The sequence below is a fragment of the Helianthus annuus genome, chromosome 5 (genome assembly GCF_002127325.2).
Source record: "Helianthus annuus cultivar XRQ/B chromosome 5, HanXRQr2.0-SUNRISE, whole genome shotgun sequence".
In the NCBI taxonomy this organism is placed as follows: domain Eukaryota; kingdom Viridiplantae; phylum Streptophyta; class Magnoliopsida; order Asterales; family Asteraceae; genus Helianthus; species Helianthus annuus.
Window position 1 is genome coordinate 128,830,031 of NC_035437.2, and position 20,956 is coordinate 128,850,986.

The 20,956-nt window shown below is 37.9% G+C and overlaps 1 protein-coding gene across 1 annotated transcript; it reads left to right on the top strand.

Annotated features, from left to right (window-relative positions):
• The first annotated feature begins 412 nt into the window (after positions 1 to 412).
• On the top strand, positions 413 to 2,792 carry LOC110941250 (probable receptor-like protein kinase At1g11050). Its single transcript, XM_022182876.2, has 2 exons — positions 413 to 1,271; positions 1,601 to 2,792. Exons 1-2 carry the CDS (start codon positions 452 to 454, stop codon positions 2,638 to 2,640), a joined length of 1,860 nt encoding a protein of 619 aa, XP_022038568.1. The 5' UTR covers positions 413 to 451; the 3' UTR covers positions 2,641 to 2,792.
• Positions 2,793 to 20,956: the final 18,164 nt, after the last annotated feature.

Genomic DNA, 20,956 nt, shown 5'->3' on the forward strand with positions numbered 1-20,956 from the left:
TATATAAAATTTATTGATGTGTGTTTTTAATACTACGTAATTATTGACGCATACAAACAAATTTAGTTAAGTTGCCAATAGTATTTTATCAAATTGATATGTACCAGGTGAGTCATCCAACTACGACACACTTTTAAATAAAAAAATAAAAATAAAAAAAGCACATGACAAAACTATCTATCCTTCAGTATATTTTCGTCAAAAATCAGCTTACACACTCGGATTTCCGAAGAAGTATTATTTACCGATTATCAACGATATCGATCTTTACTGGCAGATTTTTGAAGCATCAGTCCGTCGGTAAAGCTCGATCGTTTGTTTCATTGTTTGTTTTGTTCTGTTGAAATTAAAAAAAATGTGTAAATAAATTCCGAACGTCACATATAAAGTATATTGTTCGGGATAATATTAAGACACCATTTGTTTTGAAAAAAAAGTAAGGACACAAATTATGAAGAAACACCCCTTATCCTTTCTCATTGTTCTCTGCATATTCTCCTACTTATCACACTCAACAAATTCTTCTTTATGCCCCATAGATTTCAATTATGTGAATACCTTTCCATGGGACATCTCAGACTGCTCCACCACCGCAACCGCCACTGCTACGGAAAACTGCTGCTCATCTCTCCGTGGCCTCTTCCGCATCGGCCTCGCTCACCACCTCAAGAAAACTAAAACTTTCTATCTCCCAAACCCACAATCATCCGCTTCTTGCATCTCCGATTTCCAGTCCCGCCTCTCTTCAATCTCCGTAGCACACCCCTTATCTACTTGCCACAGCTCCACCAACGAGTTTGTTGCAAGCCCATCAAACTGTGATGGGATTGTCACGTTATTAGATTGGGTTGATAGGATTGGTCCCAACACTGTGCTACAGTCCTCTTGTGACGGAGATCTTGCTGAGTTTTTGAGGTGTAGGTCTTGTCTTGAAGCACGTATGGATGTTAATTCTAACTTGGTATCATTGAGTCAAAACTCGAGTAAATGTTTGGCTTTTACTGCTCTATATGCTGCTGGAATAGTTAACAGTTATGGGCCTGATGATATCCAGACAGCCAAGTGTATACTTGGCATCTCTTTGTCTAAATCAAGATCAAATTCGAGATCAAAGGAAAATACCATTTATGCAGTTTTGGGGGCGTTGATAGGAACTCTTGTTTTTGTTGGAGCAAGTGGGATTTATAGGAGATATAATAACAAGAGGAAAGAAACTCAATCACATAGAGATTATGTAAGAGATGTAAAAGCTCGTGTTTTGCCCAACACAGGTGAAAAAAACTTTTGTTATTTGTAGCATATTTCGTTTTTTATACTTTATACGTCAAAATATGGTTTCTTGGTGATGTCGACCACTAGTATTTGTTGGATTTTTATTTTAAGTTTCGAGATTTTTTGTTTTAGAGAAAAAATTATTTGGACCCTTTAGTTGTAACTGGTAGAGTATAGAGCACAAACTTATGAAAGCCCGGGTAAAGAAGTTATGGTTTCGTCATAGTTTCTTTACCTGGGTATAGTTTCTTTGTTTCCTAAGATACCCTCCTCAGACTTTGCTATCAGTGGGATCTTATTGGTTTTCGGTGTTTGTTTGTTTTGTTAGGCGCAAAATGGTTTTGTATAGCCGAGCTTGATGTAGCTACGAACAGGTTTTCACAACAAAACTTGATAGGTCAAGGTGGGTTCGGGGTTGTTTACAAAGGAACACTTTCTGATGGAACACTTGTTGCAGTCAAGAAGATGATGAGCTTCGACGCACAAGCAGACAATGATTTTGTTAATGAGGCTGAGATCATAAGCAAGATCCGGCATCGAAATCTTCTGCCCTTAAGAGGGTTTTGTGCAACGAGTGATCCGATACAAGGAAACGAAAGGTATCTTGTTTATGATTATATGCCAAATGGTAGTTTACATGATCATATTTTCGACAAAAGTACATCTAACCATAAGAGACTAAGTTGGCCTCAACGAAAATCGATCATACTTGATGTGGCTAAAGGGTTATCTTATTTGCACAATGAGATCAAGCCCGCAATCTTTCATCGTGATATTAAGGCAACCAACATTCTTTTGGATTCGAATATGAGAGCTCTAGTTGCGGATTTTGGGTTAGCCAAGCAAAGTAGAGATGGGCAGTCTTGGATAACTACGAGAGTTGCGGGAACATATGGATATGTAGCACCTGAGTACGCGCTCTATGGACAACTAACATCAAAGATTGATGTTTATAGTTTTGGGATTATAGTTCTTGAGATCATGAGTGGGAGAAAGGTGATTGAAGAGGTGAAAGGAGTGAATTTGGGGATGGTTTTGATTGCAGATTGGGCATGGGAGATGGTGAAATCAGATCGAATTGAGGAGGTTTTTGATGATTCTCTAAAAGGAGAGGGAACCTTGCCTAAGGGTATGATGGCAAGATTTGTAAGAGTTGGATTAGTTTGCGCACATGCGCTGGTGGCTCTACGACCAACGATTTCGGAAGCTCTAAAGATGTTGGAAGGTGACATTGATATCCCTCCATTGCTCGACCGACCAGCGCCATTTTTTCACGACCCTTTTAGGTCGAGTTTCCGGCATAGCAACAGTTTGTGGTTGAGTAGTGAAGGATCCATGGCCAATTCAAGCGTCAACAACCAAATTTGAGGGAAGAGCCAACAACTTGAAAGACATACTTTTTATGTAACATTTCTTTTGTCTAGGCTTTCTGTATGATTAATGTACATTAAGCTAATACCTTGTTTTTAATAGCTATGAAATTTTGTGAGAGATAAAATACAACTTTTTGTATCTCTAAATGCAACCGATCTATGTATCTATAAATTGCTAAGGAAGATATCATCCAAACTAAACAAATTTATCTATTATAACAAGTATCTTCATTAATCTTTATCCACCAAAGTTGGAAGATGCTCCAAGATCACATAGAAAACCTAATTTTTATTTCAGTATCAGAAATCTAAGATAATCGTATAAAACACAAAGATTTCAAGTTGCATAACTAAAAGAGGTAAGGTTAAAATTATGACTTTTAACTTAAATAAAATCAGTATCAGAAATCTAAGATAACTTATAAAACACAAAGATTCCAAGCTGCATAATTAAAAGAGGTAGGGTTGATATTATGACTTTAGAACAAAATGTTAAAAAGTGTAGTGTTGATATCATGACTTTTAAGGCATATATTGGGCTTATATTAAACCAGGTTATTTTCTTTTTGTTGGGAATAACTGTTTTGTGTGATATCTAGTTTGTTGATAATTATATTACGTACAAAAAAAAATAGAGTGAATTGCAAGTTTTGTCCTTTATTAGTATACCTAATTTCAGTCATGTCTTTTGTCTTTAAAATTATAAATTTTGTACTTAACGAGTTGACGCCAACCCGCATGTTGCAGCGGGGTGTTGAAAATAAGTTTTTTAGTATGACTATTCCATTCACAAATTGCATCCAAAGGGGGGTTAATTTTCAATTCTTTTGATAAAAATAACAAAATCCGACAACAAAATACAACAAAACTTTACTTGGTAGCAATATTTTATGTGCGATTTTCGAAACAGAACTTGGTAGCAATTTTTATGCGATTTTCACCTAAAACAAATTTGTCATTCTTAAAACTTAAAAGGCATCATATCAAAAGACAGGGCATAACATGTGTTTAGTTGCTGCTAAGAAAACCCATTTGACGATAATAGACAAAGAGGTGTTTCTTGAAAAAAAAAAACAATCACAAACAAAGGTAGTTCTTGAATAAGGTTCATAATAGGCACAATTTCGCATAGCCTACGTCATCATCCATCTAAAAATATGTAGGAAAAAAAACATAGTTTAAAGATTACATATGTTGTACATTTCAACATATCATCATAACAAAATTCAATATCCCCCAATTATCTACCAAAAGATATAGGTTTCAAATTCAGATTATTTCAAAAATCTTACTTTTAGTTTGTCACTATTTTACATTTTTCTTATATGGTTTTAGTAATAAAGTTTAATCTTTATTTTGAAATAAAATGCAAACTAGACAATAATGTGAAACTAGTTTTTTTTTTACGTTGTGCGTTGAGTACAACTTTGTTTTAACAAAACTTATAACGGAATGTGGAGGGAAAAAATCAAGTATATTTACATATTTAAGTTTTTAAAAAAAGTTATAAACGTAAATTATTAAAGAAGTATCAAATTATTTGATAAATTATTATATGTTCTAAAAAAAGAAAAAATTATTAAACAATGGTAAAGAAAATATATGGTTTAAAAAAGAAGAAAAAAATTAAAAATATGTTATTAAACGTAAATATAGTAATAAATTATTAAAATATATTAAATAAAAAATAATAAAAAGCTATACATATTATTTTAAAAATAAAGTTACTATTAATCATACTTCGTTATATATAATATACTAGGTTAGAACCCGCGTGTACACGCGATTTAACAAAAGAAAATAGTCAACGAATAGAATGGAAATGGAATGAGTTTTTTTTTTTAATATTAACAAATTATTGTTTAAAATACATAGTATGTAATTTAAAGAAAATTAAATTACCTGTAAATATTTGTCAACCAACTGTTTGGCATATAAACCAAAAGTTTGACTATGTCACGGTCAAATAGAGTAAGATTTACAATTCCAGGGCAATCTTCTACTTGTATTGAAACTTTGTACCTAAAATCGAAAAGTACTTTTTGTACCAATTTAATAGTATAGCAAGTTAGCGGATATGTTATTGTAGTTGAATAATAAGATATATATAATAATTGTATATGTTAATTGAATACATGTGAACTGCAGGGACAATATTTCTTTTGCAATTTTTATTAGTACATACTAAAACTTCTTTTGGGTCAACATCATCACTTGTCTTATCATCTTCCGGCCTTCCGGGAATAGCAAACTTGGGGAAGCTTTGTGTAACACCTCGAAATTTTGTGTCCAATAATGTGTTAACACGTGTCATGAGTTTACACGTGGCATTAAATATTAAATAAAGGACTAAAGTTGACAAACCTTGAAAGTATGTAAATTCGAGGGTTATAAATGTCAACGAAGGGTAAATATACTGTATAGTAACCCTAAATGATGCTCGTACCTTCAAACGAATAAATCATGGATCGTACGGAGCGAAACGCGGGAGAAAGTGAAAGATTACAAGCTACAGGGGTTAACTATGTCAACATGTTTAATTTATACCTCTGAGTGACCCTTTGACGAACCCGAGGCTTTGTAACAGTAAAATACGCTCACTAGAATATACGATATAAATTTCGAGAAGTTTCGTTTTAAAACGAGAAAGTTATGATCAAATTCGTATGCGAGGGGTTAAAAACGTCAACAATAAAAGTTAAGGCTTTTCGGATAGTAATTAAACTAACCGGTGACTTAATAATGCGGGTAAAAGGCACGAGGCCCTTAGTAGTAAATAATCGAGGGCCAAATCGCAAAGTTACCCCTTCGAAACCGAAAGGTCAGGTTAATCATTACAAAAGATTTGAAAATCTTGGAATTTAACCCTCAGGCGGGCTGCGTTAAGAAAACAGGTGAGCTAATGCGGGCCGCGCGCCAGTTCAAGATACGTTTTCTGACATTAGGATTCATGCGGCCCGCGTCCAAGTTGCATGATCCTAATGCGGGCCGCGTACGAGTCCCAGATGCAGAAACTTTGGACAGACTTGCTGTTTGAGCTTGTGAACGATCATTGAGGCAATTAATGAAGCATGGGCGACCTCTACATGACCCCTAGCACCCAGGGCCACCTGCTGATCATCCATGATCCATTGTAGGGTGAGTTGTAATGATCCTAAGCCCAATTTTTCACTATAAAAGGCACTACATTGCACACAATTGTATCATACCTCAGACCTGCATTCTAATTCACTTCTGGAGCTCCAAACCATTCTTCTATCATCCTAAGTCGTGCACCAAGCTTCTGTAAGTGTGTCTACCCTTTTGTGGCTTTGTTTTTGCTTAGTTTAGCTTAAAAGTCAATCCGTCGTAATTAACGATTGACTTTGCGATAAATCACAAATGGTCCAGTGGTTTGTCGAATCAAAGATAGTTATATGTTGGTAATCATGTGGGCTTTAAACCCCTAAAAGGGCACCCTCTGATTCCCACTCTAACTAGTCCAAATGTCGAGTCAACCATGCTTAGAAAAAGTCAACAAAAATGCTATTTTGCGATTTCTTGCATAATCGGTAATGTAGATGATATGTAACCTATTTAAACACTCATGAAACATGATAATAAGTATATTAACTAGTCTAAGCTTGTTTGATCCGGCCATTTACTGTTTTGACCCGGTTCAGAGCCGAAAGTCGCAAAAGCTTTGACTTTTGCTTTGACTTCAGTTCTGACCCGTTAAAGTTTGATTTAGATAGGCCTTAGGACTCTCTTAGGACCAGGTTACATGATGGTATAACCCTCTGTGACCGGTTCGTTGTTTGTCCGAGTCTTTTACACATTTCCGTTAAATGCTTAAAAGTTGACCGTAACGCCCTTTTTGATTTAAAACGAGAATTTCGGACATTTGAAAGAACCATAACCTTAGTTACTGATTTCTAAGCATGTCCCTAAAAATTTCACGTCAATCCGAGGTCCAGAATAGGAGTTATGCTAAATAGCGCCAATTACGGAAACTTTAGTAATTTAATAGCGCAATTAGCATAACGCCTATCTAAACCCAGATTTCGACACCAAACCTTTTACTCACTGATGTAAAATAATATTTTGGGATTTTTAAAGATTTTTAATTATTTTTAACCTGCTCATAACCTGCGGTTATGGCAACGGTTTGGTAAATACCGAATATACCCTTTTCGGCCATAACTTGAGTTCTACAATGTCTTTTGACCCGATTCCAGTTGCTACTGATTTTAAATAATAAATAGAGTATTTTAGACTTTATAAACTGTTCAGGAAACTCAGATTTCCTGTAGAACTCAGAAACCTCTTTTATAATCTTTAAAAAGACCAAAATACCCCTACGGGGCATAATATGAACTTAAACTCGTTACAGGGCATTATGGAAGGTGTCCTACTGATACCACAACCTCTTTAAAGCATATTGACTTAGGAAACCAGTGTAGGACTCTTACGGTTACCCGTTACGCCTTTTGCGCGCACGGTTCGGCTTATGTAACTAGTTTACATAAACTAGCCGAAACGAGTCAAACCATATTGTTTTGACCCCAAAATACAGAGTGTGATTATTATACCCCTATAAAACAAGTCTTCAAACTTGTTGGGTCAAAATCACATTCCATTCCCGGTTTTCGCCTTTCACGCGATTAAACCGTATCTATCCTTTGAAACTGACCGGTCTAAGCTACGGCTAGATTAAAGACCCGTTAGGATTCTAATAGGTTAATTTAAACCTTCGTTCCAGATTAGGGGACCAGTAAAAGCTATCTGCAATTTATTTCAATTAAGGAATTATACTTGCAAAGGTAAATACTTTTAACTTATTTTCCGTTATACGGGCTTGGGTTACGGTATTTAAAATACCGCTTGGTCGGGCAATTGACCCCAACTCATTAGTAGTTAGGTATTATCAATGTGACCCGTTTAAAAACTTGTTTTGTTGGCTTTACGCCTTTGGGAGCTTAAGGACCATGTCCCGGATATCCTTGGCATCATTTTACGAAATGGCCACTACCTCGACATCCGGGTGTAGGCGTACACCCGGCTTTGTGTCTATATTAATTAAAGGTATAACCGTTGGTTTTCCCGCCACGGCTTTATGCTTTGTGGCGTGTCTATTAACCTTTAACCCGGCACGACCCGGGCGACCGAACGCATAGCAAACATGTAATTCTTTACAAGATTTAATTATAAATTATCCCAAGTGATAAAGAGTTTGTGCCTTGTGCATTTAAACCAATTTTATTAAACATTTTACAAAAAGTGTCAGTTGAATGTATTTACCAGTGTAAACTGACGTATTTTCCCAAAAAGACTAAATGCAGGTACTATGCGTAATTGGCTGGGATTTCTCCTTAGCATCATTAGAAGTCTCGCAAGCTTAAGATGCCTGAAGTCTGTTGAACAATACTTTATTATTATTATTGATCCCCTGTGGATTTTATTTCAACAATGGTGATACATTGATATTACATTTAACGTTGAAATATATTTATCTTTATGCTTCCGCTATGCATTCATATATTGTGTGGTTTGACTATAATGTTGCCAACTACGTCACGATAATCCCCCACCGGGTCCACCGGTGAGACACGTGGAAATCGGGGTGTGACACTTTGGAATTACAACTTTCACAACCAAGATAATACCATTCGCTATTTTGTCTACAGCCTTCACAGTACCAACAACAATAACATGCATAACCTGCAAAACGTATGTGCATATGTAACCACTAAACCTTATTTAGAATATCCATATTGGCAAAGTAAATGTTTTACATGTGCGTAATTTACATACTGAACATGCCTGAGCTATTTCCCTAGTCTGACGAATGGTGCTGAAAAAAGTCTTATGTAAGAACTCGTCTTCATTAGATGTGACCCCAGACTGGCCGATAGAATGATGAGTCGATGTTGTAATAGAAGTTTTCCCAATGTAACTGTTAAAGGTTAGGTATATGATGTAAGAAATGTATAATCAACAATACTCAGGTTATGGAAATCGGTCTTTTATCACAAAACATACGGATTTACCTTCTTTTGAAATTAACAATCTCTTCATTGTGTTCATCGATGAACAACTTAGTAATGTAGTACGCATTTGCGACATTGATGTTGCCTAATATAAAATATATAGTAAGTTAGTATCATAACTAAACATAAAAAGTTAAATCTACAGAAAATGACAAACCTTTGTAGTCATAGACGCTACCAAAATGAACAATAAGTACAATATGTACTTCTTCCTTATTTTTGGAGATATACTCTTACATTTGATCGCAATATTCCTCCCACAATGTCAACCTTAAAGCAATACCCCTGAAATTGTTATTAATTTAGCGAAAAATAATCTATGAAGAAAATTATTAGAAAAAGGATATTAAAGGAGAACAAACTCCAAATCTCTCAATATTAAGTCCATCTTGTAGGATTGTTTGCCATATCGTGTTGTTGTATCCTCCCGTGGAACCATTCCTCGACGTACCCAATAAAGTCTACAATGAAAGAAAAGATAAGTTCTAACATTAAAACTAAAACATAATTTAACTAGTATATTATGCGTTTGTTTAGTTTAGGAAACGCACCAGTTTGAAAATCTGAAGAAACTCCACCATTTTTAATAGACTTAAATGTTGAAAACTCAAAGCCATGTGTTGGTCCTATAAAGTTGTTACACTTTCGAATGGTTATTTCAAAATTGAAGGTTAACACATATTTGTTATCAAAATATTTAAACTTATGGTTATTTTTATCAAAGCGGGGTTTAAAAACGGTATAGCATTCATTTTGTTGCAAAAATTTTTCATGTTTTTTAAAGTCATTACTCCACACAGTGACCTGGATTTTGGTTCCCTGACATTATAAGTCAAAACAATGTATGTTAAAAAAAACCTAAAACATGATTAAGTAAAGACATATTAACTAATTAAAGTTATAAAAGTTATACCTTTTCATCCATGAGCACCATATCAATAGCCCATGTCTCACCAACCTTTTTGGGATTTGATCTCTTCCATAGCCTAACCACTTTTACCTTTATTGTAAAAGCTTTTGTTTTGCCATCAATATCGTTCAAATAGATGATATTTTTCCCTTCCATGGTTCTGTGAAAGAATATATAATAGTGAAAACGATATAAAAGAAGTGCGTAAAACAAATTAATGTGATGGAAAAAATATACGCTTAATTATAAACAACACCTTGGTTATGTCTCTAATTGTTCTGAATGATGATTAATGGGGAGCAGTATTTATAACATAAAAAGGTATAAATAGATAATGATTTTTATGTTTTTGAATTATCATGATTGTTTAAATTTTGGATTATCTAGAATTTTAAAGTTTAATAATTCGAACTTATAATATATCTAGTATTTTAAATTGTTGTTTAGTAATGAAACTATAATTTAGAAATAGATAACTATTCTAGAATTTAAAACTTATTTGTTTACATAACTTAAATACTTATCTAGTATTTTTTTGAATTGTTGTTTAGTAAGGAAACTTTAATTCACAAATAATAATTATTTTAGAATTCTTAAATTATCATGTAGTGAAGAATATGATCATTAATATTTAAGATAAGATTATGATTATTATTAATAACTTAAAATATTTTACTCTATAGATAAAAGCCAGTGAAGTAAAGAGAAATATTAAAATTGCTAAATGGATAAACTATTCCTCATTAATAAATGGATATTGCTCCAAATGTGAAACTTCATATTCTAAAACCGCAATGTCAAAAATGCATATAAATTATAAAAATTAAGTTGCATTAACATTAACATTAACATTATAGTTATTGTTATTGTTTTTGTTAAAGAAAGTTAAAAAGAATCTGTCTAGATTACCTTTGGTATATAGGCTTGATACGTAATCTCGCAGGAGGATGATTTATAACCCAATGCTTGTTCTAGCATGCCACGAACAACAACTTGGTCTAGTAATCTTTTCTCAAGCTGCAGAATCTGATGACAAAAATAAGTTCATTAAAACAAATCTCACATTGAAGTTTTTTAATAATATGATGTTAAATTATACCTCAGTTCTCAATGAATTTTGGATTTCGGCATTAGGCAAGTGATCCTTCTCCATATTTGCACAACTCTTCATATTCTGATATTAAACATGAAAGAACTAAACTTTATGTTCAAACTACTAACCAAATTTAGTTGAATTTAAGAACAGCAAAAAGTGTACCACTACCCACCAAGTCAATGGAGTTAGACTGTTGAAAGTTATCTTCTTCAAATCCACTCTTTCCTGGAAAGCTGCCATTGGTAAAAAGGTGTTAGAAAGATAACCAAAATATGCCCCTGTTAGGGCTGGATTTTTATTATAGGTGATCCTTACACATGATCCTAACCAGTGATCCTTGTTTCTTTGGCAGACAGTGATCCTCCGCAGAACTTCAAGATCAGGATCATGGGGAATTATGGTGATCCTCATACTAACGGCCACTTCCACTCAATACAATATTGTTTTGCAGGAACATCTAGCAGGATATGCTCTGGACATCATGATCCAGGAACGCGTCTTCACAAATATGGCAAGAGCTTAATCGAAGAAAGACGTTGCACAGGATATGGAAACTAGGCTTGATTTATGGGCAGCAATTTAGGCTAGATTGTCTTTATTTCTAAAGGGGTAATGAGCTGATAATTAGTCATTTTACCTAAAATAGGTCACCTACACACATATAAGTACCACCCTTCTTCATTCGGAAGAACACACACGACATACGACACAACTCTCAAACACTTAGACACTCAGTGATCCTTGTACTTAGCTCATTATCATCCAAAGTTGTAATCATATTTTTGTTATATTGAAGTTGGTGATCGGTAGTTGCCATCACCCGAGGTTTTTTATGCCGGAGATCATTCATTGATCAAGGGCTTTTTCCTCGTATAAATCATCGTGTCTTTGCATCTTTATCACAAAAGTGATCCTTTACTTTTATAATTAACCAAGCATCATACCCCGTTTTCATAAAGTTTGGTTACATTATCCTTGTGTGATTTTTGACCAAAACAGTTTGGCGCCCACCGTGGGGCAATTGGTGCTTCATTCATAAGAAAATCTTTTGTTCGAAATCATTTCAGAGAGTTACATGGCTTCATCATTGAAGAACACGTCCACAGCGATGTCTGCGGTCACTTCATCACAGATCACCTTGCCTCCTCCACCGGCAGGATCTCAGAGAAATACTGAGAAGAGATCAACTCCCACTTCCTCTAAACCTCTATCTTCTTCTGCTATGAATTCTTCTATTCCCAGTACTAGTGATGTATTTGCTTTAATTTTGCAGATGAAGGATCGTATGCAGCGGCAAGATGAAACTAACGAAAGGATCCTCAGGGAAATTGGAGATCTCAAAAGACAAAAGAAAGCGGCAGAGGATCATTCTCCACTGATGCCCAAATCCTTGAGCTTTGATACTCCAATGATCACTTCCCAGCCATCAGGGATCCCGGACGTGCAAATTATAGGGGAGTCAAGAGGATCACATCTCAACTCGGCAGCAATGACTCAGACATCAGGCTCACATTTTCAGCCCGTAGGATCCTATCCTCAGTACATGGGATCCTTCAGGAATTCGGGAGCCTATCCGGAGACACAGCAGTTTCCAGGATCCTACTTTGTTCCAGGATCATCCCAGGTTCAAGGATCCTCCTTTGTTCCAGGATCATCCCAGGTTCAAGGATCCTCCTTTGTTCCAGGATCATCCCAGGTTCAAGGATCCTCCTTCGTTCCAGGATCATCCCAGATACCAGGATCCTTACAGATGCCAGGATCCCTAAAAAGTTTGCAAACAGGAAGTCTAGATGTCCATCAAGGGGACTTCATTCCAATGCAGACCATTGCTTCCACTGGTCCCTCCGTTGTTCCAGAATCCCAGCAATATGGATTCCCTAACTTGAACCCAATGGGAGGTAACACTTTAAATAATTATCCTACTACTAACCTTGGATTCATGCAGGATACAGGTACCAATCATGCTATGGCCAGGGAATTACAGAAACTAAAGGACATGATCTCAAGTGTTCCAGGGGTAGTCAAGCCTATCCCAGAGATTGCAGATGGAAGCCACAAGGTATCTCGTTTTGCACCACCAATTTGTGACGCAGAGGTACCCAAAAGGTTCCATATCCTTACCATGAAGTTGTATGATGGCACAACGGATCCGGAGGAGCATATAGCACAATACAGGGAGAGGATGGAGATCAATCCTATCCCAGAAAAATTGAAGGAAGCATGCCTATGTAAAGGATTTGGATCTACTCTTACTGGATCAGCTCTTAAGTGGCTGCTAAGTCTTCCCCCTTACTCTATTACTTCATTTGCCAATTTAGTTAATTTATTCAATAACCAATTCTCTTGTAGTAGAAAATTTGAAAAATTAACTAGTGATTTGTACAGGATAACTCAAAATCATAACGAATCATTAAGGGATTATATAACTAAATTTAGTAAAGAATCCTTGGACATTCCCAACTTGGATATGGCTACGGCTGTTGAAGCCTTCAAAATGGGACTGCTTAAGGATTCATTATTCTATGATGATCTTGTTATGACACCATGCAGGAATTTAGATGAAGTAAGAACTCGAGCACTAAGGTTTATCCGGCTAGAGGACGACAAGAGGATCCAGGAAAGACAAGTAGGATCCTCAAAACAAGATAAGCAAGGATCCTCCTTCAAAAGCAACAAGTTCAAATCCTACCATAGAAACGAGAACAAGAATGTGCATGCTGTTGACCAAGAAGAGGATGATGAAGAATATCCTCCAATCTCAGAATATTGTTTTTCCGTTGATAATCATGAACTGATCCTTGCAATGCAGAACCTAGGTGAAAAAGCCAGATGGCCCAGGAAGAATGATAAACCATCCGGGACTAAGGATAAGTCCAAATGGTGTGCATACCATGAGGATTTCGGGCATCTAACTGAAGATTGCATAGCCTTAAGAAAAGAAATTGGATACCTGCTAAGCAAGGGGCATCTAAAAGAATTGTTGGGGAGAAAAAAGCAAAGGACCCAGGATCCTGAAAGGATCCCTGAAAAGGCTCCAGCACCTCCGGCAAACGCACAAGTGATTAACTTCATATCCGGAGGATCAGACATTTGTGGTACATCCTTTTCAGCGGCCAAAAGACATGCAAAAGAATCAAAAATGGATAATGGAGAAAGGCCTATTAGAACCTCAAGTGTCTCAGAAGGGAAGATGATAACATTTGATGAGGATGATCGCATTAACGTTCAGGATCCTCACCATGATAGCTTAGTTATCACTCTCTTTATCTCTAATCATTTTGTCCGCAGGATCCTTATTGACGGAGGGAGCTCAGTGAACATTATCCAGCTTGATGTCTTGAAGAAGATGGGAATCCCAGAATCAGACATCATACCAAGATCCTCCGTGCTTGTTGGATTCAGTGGGGAAACGAAGAAAACTCTGGGGGACATCAAACTCCCAATCTACGTGGAAGGATTACATAATTACCAAAAATTTGTGTTATTGACTGTTTATCCTGTTGCAACGTTATCCTTGGCAGGCCTTGGATACATGACATGAAAGCAGTTCCATCTACCTACCATCAATGTGTGAAGCTCCCTAGCCCATGGGGGATAATCAAGATCGACAGTGATCAGCAAGAGGCTAAGGATTGTTATACCTCATCTATGAAGCCAACCTCGAAGCCAAGGGAACAATAGCAATTACAGTATCCTCCAAGGAATGTCTTGGAGGCAAGGGAACAAGATGTAGATGAAATCCTCTTGGATCCTAGTGATCCTGAATCAAAAATCTATATCGGATCAGGGATCCTTGGCAACATGAAAGAAGACATGATATCCTTCCTCAAAAGAAGAAAATCTACCTTTGCTTGGAAACATGAAGATATGACAGGTATATCTAAGGATATTATTACTCACAAACTTGGCATTGACAGGTCTATCAAGCCAATCCATCAAAAAAGGAGGAAGTTTGCACCAGAAAGGAATGCCATTATCCAAGAAGAAGTAGAGAGACTACTTCGAGCAGGTATGATCAGAGAGGTAAAGTATCCAAAATGGTTAGCCAATGTGGTTGTTGTCCAAAAGAAAAACGGAAAGTGGAGGGTATGTGTCGATTTCACTGATTTGAATAAGGCATGTCCCAAGGATCCTTTCCCATTACCCCACATTGACTCTATGGTGGATGCAACAGCGGGGCATGAACTGTTAACTTTTATGGATGCATCATCTGGATTCCAACAAATCCAGATGGAACCATCTGACCAAGAGGATACAGCCTTTATGACCCCAACCGGTTTATATTGTTATATTGCCATGCCTTTTGGACTAAGAAATGCAGGTGCAACATATCAAAGGCTGGTAAATATGATGTTCAAGGATCAAATTGGAAAAACTATGGAGGTGTACATAGATGATATGGTGGTCAAGTCAAAGAAAGCTGAGGATCACCTAAGGGACTTGGAAGAAGCATTCGATATCCTTGATAGTTACAACATGAAACTTAATCCTTCAAAATGCCATTTTGGTGTTAAGGCAGGAAAGTTCTTAGGGTACATGGTAACCCAGAGGGGCATTGAAGCAAGCCCGGAACAAATCAAAGCATTAATAAATATCAAATCTCCTGCCAATGCCAAGGATGTTCGAAGACTGACAGGCAGGATAGCAGCTTTGAACAGATTCATATCGAAATCCTCAGAAAAATGCAGAGAATTTTACGATATCCTAAGGAAGAATAAGAAGTTCGAATGGACTGAGAAGCATGAGAATGCTTTACAAGCCCTAAAAGAGTATATGTCCTCAGCACCAGCATTAGCAAAACCGGAAAAAGGAGATGTGTTATCCTTATATCTAGCGGTATCCTCAACCGCTGTAAGTGCTGTCCTTGTTAAGGATCACGAAGGTACACAATATCCTATCTACTATGTAAGTAAAAGTCTACTTGATGCCGAATCCAGGTACTCACACCTCGAAAAACTTATCCTTGCATTAATCATGGCATCGACTAAGTTAAGGCATTATTTTGAAACCCATACTATTGTTGTTAAAACTAATTTTCCAATTAAGAATGTCCTCAGGAAACCGGATATGTCAGGAAGAATGGCTAAGTGGGCAGTGAAGCTTAGTGCCCATGATATAAGATACGAACCAAGAACAGCCATTAAATCTCAAGCATTAGCTGACTTTGTGGCTGATTTCAGTAGTGATCTACAAAAGGAAGCAGAATTGGAGGTCCAGCAGCTGGATGAGACCAAGGATCCTTGGATCCTACACACTGACGGATCCTCAAATATCAAAGGCACAGGGCTAGGGATCCTACTAAAATCGCCACAGGGGGACATAATACCCCACTCCATAGCCTGTGAGTTCCAAGCGACTAACAATGAGGCTGAGTATGAAGCCCTAATTGCTGGCTTACAAATCGCTAAGGATATGGGGGTAAAGTATCTTAACGTATATGTAGATTCATTATTGATCACTAATCACTTTAACGGATCCTATGCTGTTAAAGGTGAAAAACTAACCAAATATTTAGAGATAGTCAAAGAATTGGCACTCTCTTTTGTTTCTTTCAGCTTGACACAGGTACCAAGGGAGGAGAACACAGGGGCTGATGCATTGGCCAACCTAGGATCATTCCAGAAGATATAAGTATCCCTATCATCCATATCCTGGCTCCTGCTATTGAAAATCAGGTGGCCATGGAAATAGTAGAGGATACTGCAGTAATCCCTAGTGAAGAAGCTCAACCTTATTCAGGATTATGGATCCCACCAATAATGAAATACTTGCAAAACGGAGAGATTCCAATGGGAGAAAATCCTAGAGCTTTCAGGATCAAGAAGTGTTGAGGGACTTCCATGAAGGAGATTGTGGAAACCACACTGGGGGCAGGGCATTATTCTCAAGGATCCTTAGAACAGGATACTACTGGCCAACCATGAAAAGGGATGCTATAGAGTATGCTAAGAGGTGTGATCCTTGCCAAAGACATAGCAATATCCTTCACCAACCAGCTGAATTACTACACCCCATACCATCCTCTTGGCCATTCATGAGATGGGGAATGGATATAGTTGGCAAGCTCCCTAAAGCACCTGGTGGAAAAGTATTTATGCTTGCCATGACTGACTATTTTTCCAAGTGGATAGAAGCTGAAGCCTTCGCTCAAGTCAGAGAAAAGGAAGTCATATCCTTCATTAAAAGAAACATTATAACTAGATTTGGCATTCCCTCTGAAATTGTATGTGATAATGGCTCCCAATTCATTGGAAGCAGAACCACTAACTTTTGTGACAGTTGGGGAATCAAGATGATCACATCAACACCAGTTCACCCACAAGCCAATGGTCAAGCAGAATCATCCAACAAGATCATCATCAACAATCTGAAGAAGAAGCTAGGATCCAAGAAAGGGAAATGGGCAGAAGAGTTACCTTATGTGCTATGGGCTGATAGGACAACTCCCAAGAATGCCACCGGTCAAACACCCTTCTCTTTAGTATTTGGGGCAGAAGCAGTGATCCCAACAGAGATGGTGATCCCAACTGCTAGAACAAGTGCTCGTGATCCTGAAGAAAATGCTACAATCCTAGCTCAGGATTTGGATACTATTGAGGAAAACAGGGATCTAGCTAGGATAAGGATGGCAAGCTACCAACAAAGGATGGCTGGTGCCTACAACAAGAATGTCAGGATAAGGAAGTTCCAAGTCGGAGATATGGTGTTGAGAAAAGCATTTCAAAATACTATCAATCCTGCTGACGGGAAGCTAGCACCAAAATGGGAAGGTCCCTACTTGATTGAAGCTGAAGCAGGAAAGGGGGCATACAGGTTGCTAACCATGGAAGGAAACTTGTTACCAAGAGCCTGGAATGCTGTTCACTTAAAGAAATATTTCATGTGAACATGATCCTTCCTGTATGTGATCCTTACATTGAAGAATCCTTGAAGGATCCTGGAGATATCGGTGATCCTTACTCTGGTAATATGCTTATCCTAAAACTATTGCATTTTCTTACTTTTTGCCTAAGGATAAGGATCATGTATCCTTCATCCTCTACTCACAAACCATTTGAGTTATGATAGTTCAGGTATCTTCAGCAAATCGTCAAAGATCTCCAAAAGCACCACAGATCCTTGGGTACAACCCCAGTTATCCTTGGGATTATCCCCAGTTTCCGCCAGCAGCGCACGATGATCCTGGTATAGTTCACGTCTTTGGGACCAGTACCCACTTTCGGGGCTGACAACCTCATCGTACTGGCTATATTTAGGATCCTACGTATAATGGTGGACGCACCATACATCCGTTCCTAAGGTTTCTAACGTTTTCACGTTAGCTAAGGTTTTGACATTTTCATGTCACTAAGTTTGGATAGTTGCCAGAAAGGGCCATACTCCAGTTTACATACGATCCTTTGGGCTTGTCCCCAGTTATCCTATGGGCTTGTCCCCAGTGATCCTCTGGGATCATCCCCAGTTATCCTATGGGCTTGTCCCCAGTGATCCTCTGGGATCATTCTCAGTTATCCTTTGGGCATGTCCCCAGTTACTAATTTATCTTTTACATTGGCTTAGTCCCAAGTTATATCTCACTTTTCAGGTTCTGGAAGTCTAAACATATAAGGGTCCTTAATCCTTATTAACTATCAAAGTTTTATCTATGATTATCTTGATTGAAGGTTAGGATCCTAACGTGGATCCTCAGGTATGACCCTTGACTATTTTTGATTATACTCTTTATCCTAACCAACCCTTATACTTTGACAACCGAACCTATGAACTAAAACTCTTTGAGAATTTTCAATATGAGGATATTTGATCTAGGATCATATCCTAAGTTTATTAAACACTTTTTCAACCCTTGTTATTTTAACAAACACAGCAATTGAGAAATAAGAGGATTATTGAAGGATAACAACACAAGATAAGCCAGAAAAGTTAAGTTATATTATTAAACAAAAGGATCATTAACCCTTTCAAAAGATTGTCAAAATTGCCAACCCACATTTCTACCAGCAAAACGTGGCCCGTCCACATGGGTTGGCAAAGGGTGTCCATTGTCTATGCGGTCTTAGCATTTTGCAGGAAATAAAAGCGGCAGGATCACAAAGGCTTCATCCCCCAAACAGAGGATCCCTCCACCTTTTGTAATCCTACCTATTGTTCAAAGGATCCAGGATCCTTAACCCTAAGAAACTATTGTTCAGAGATTACAGACCATAATTGTTTCAAACATCAACAACCACAAAAAACCACTACCAATCCTAAAAAATTGGGCTCCGGCCTAGTCTCGAAATATCCATCATCGCCCAATCATGCAGCCTACACCTTCGCTGCTTCATCACCACCAGCATCTCCACCTTGATCCTTCTCAGCGTCACCACCTTCCAGCATGGGGATCTCCTCAGCCTCATCCTCGTCCTCCAGGTCTGCCAGCCTTGCCTTCCAACCTTCGACATCCCACGAGCTTTTGTCAAAGGTAGGATCCTGAGCCTCCTCGGCCATCTGAAGTTGTATCTTATACATAGCAATTGCCGCGGAGACCTTAGCATCTTGGGTGATCTCCTGCTTCTCGTTATCCATATCAATCAACCTCTGAGCAGCCTCAGCCTTCATGACCCGGAGTTCCTTCTCAAGATCTCCTATCTTGAGATCCTTAAGCACGCCCATTTGTTGAAGGTCAGCAATCTGGTTCTCTTGGTCCTCAACATGGCCAAGATAGGTCTCAATCTCAGCAAGTTTCTGCAACAGGAGAAGAAAAAGATAAGCATAGGATCAGATGATCCTCAAGAAAAGCAGGATATGCTAGGCGGATAACCTACAGGGGCAGTGATCCTTACCTCATTCACATAGTCAAGGAATTGCTGACGGAGGAGGGGAAATCCTTGTAGATCTTCAGTAGTCTTCCTCTTCTTCCCCTTGCCCCGGATAGACGCTTTGGGAGCTGATGCTGAAGGACTGGCAGCAGGAGCCTTCTTCTTTGAAGACGTAACATTGGCAAGATCACTTAACCCAAATTTAGAAGCTGATTTGACAGACCTGGCAGACTTTCCGGCACCTACACAATCAAAAAACAAGATAAGTTGCTTTATTAATCAAACAATCCTACATATAATTTATTTTCTGTAAGGATACTTACTTGACATAGTGGCAGATGCAGAGGATACTTCTTGAGAATCTTGGACGGTGACCTGGAAACTTCTGACTTCAGGATTAAGCTTTTTAAAAGCTAGAACTCTCTCTTTTGCAGCAGGGCTTAATTTCAGATGAGCAATGGATATAGCTGCACAAGAAATAAAAAGAGATATTAGTGATCCTCATCATATGGGACAAGGCTGACAATGATCCTTAGAGGATCCTCTATCCTACCATGAGTGGCCCATTCTTTGGGCAGATCCTTCCCATCCGGGATGGAATCCCTTCTAACAAAGAAAAAACGACGCTTCCAGTTAGGATCATTCTTGGTGACCTTGAAGACAGGGTGATCCTCCCCGGCTTTCCGTTTCAGCAGATACCGGTAAGAGCCAAAAGTGGTAAGATCGTAAAACTCGGCCAACTCCGTCATCCCCAGATCAATCCCTCTCTGCTCAATGATCCTTTCGAAGGTATACAGAACCCTCCAGATCATCGGCATAGCTTGGATATAAGAGATGCCGGTTAAAGAAAAGAAGGATTGGGTGAAGGATGGAAAAGGATATGAATACCCTATGGTGAATGGAGTAGCAGGAAAAGCCACCCAGGTATCCGAAACAGAATCACTCAGAGCGGTAGGTGTGAAGGACTTGAAAACCGCATTCGCCGGAAAACAATGACGAATTCTGTCTATGTGAACATCAGTAAAACAACACCTCTCCGTAGGAGAATCCTTGATAATCCCCTGGCTTTTTAAAGGACTATCCTTCTTAGAATCCTTGTGTGGAGAATTCCGGAGCAACATGTTTATGACAAGACGGAAACAGAGTAGAAGCAGAAAACAGAGCAAAGGGAAGGAAGAAGGGAAAGAGAGAAGAAGAGGATACCTGATCAAGTCTTCGGTTGTGATTATAAAGGGAAGATACCTCGAATTTAAATACCGAATGATCCTAACCCTATCTCCTATTTATAATGATGATTTGCAGGGATTGTCACATCTGTGACGTAATTATCACAACGGCTAGTCCATGTGTAACGGCTAGTTATCCGGAATCGCCCGTTAGAGATAAGATCAAAACAAAATATAACTCGTCTATTTACAATTAACTCCTTATATTTTGGGGGCAATTGTTAGGGCTGGATTTTTATTATAGGTGAT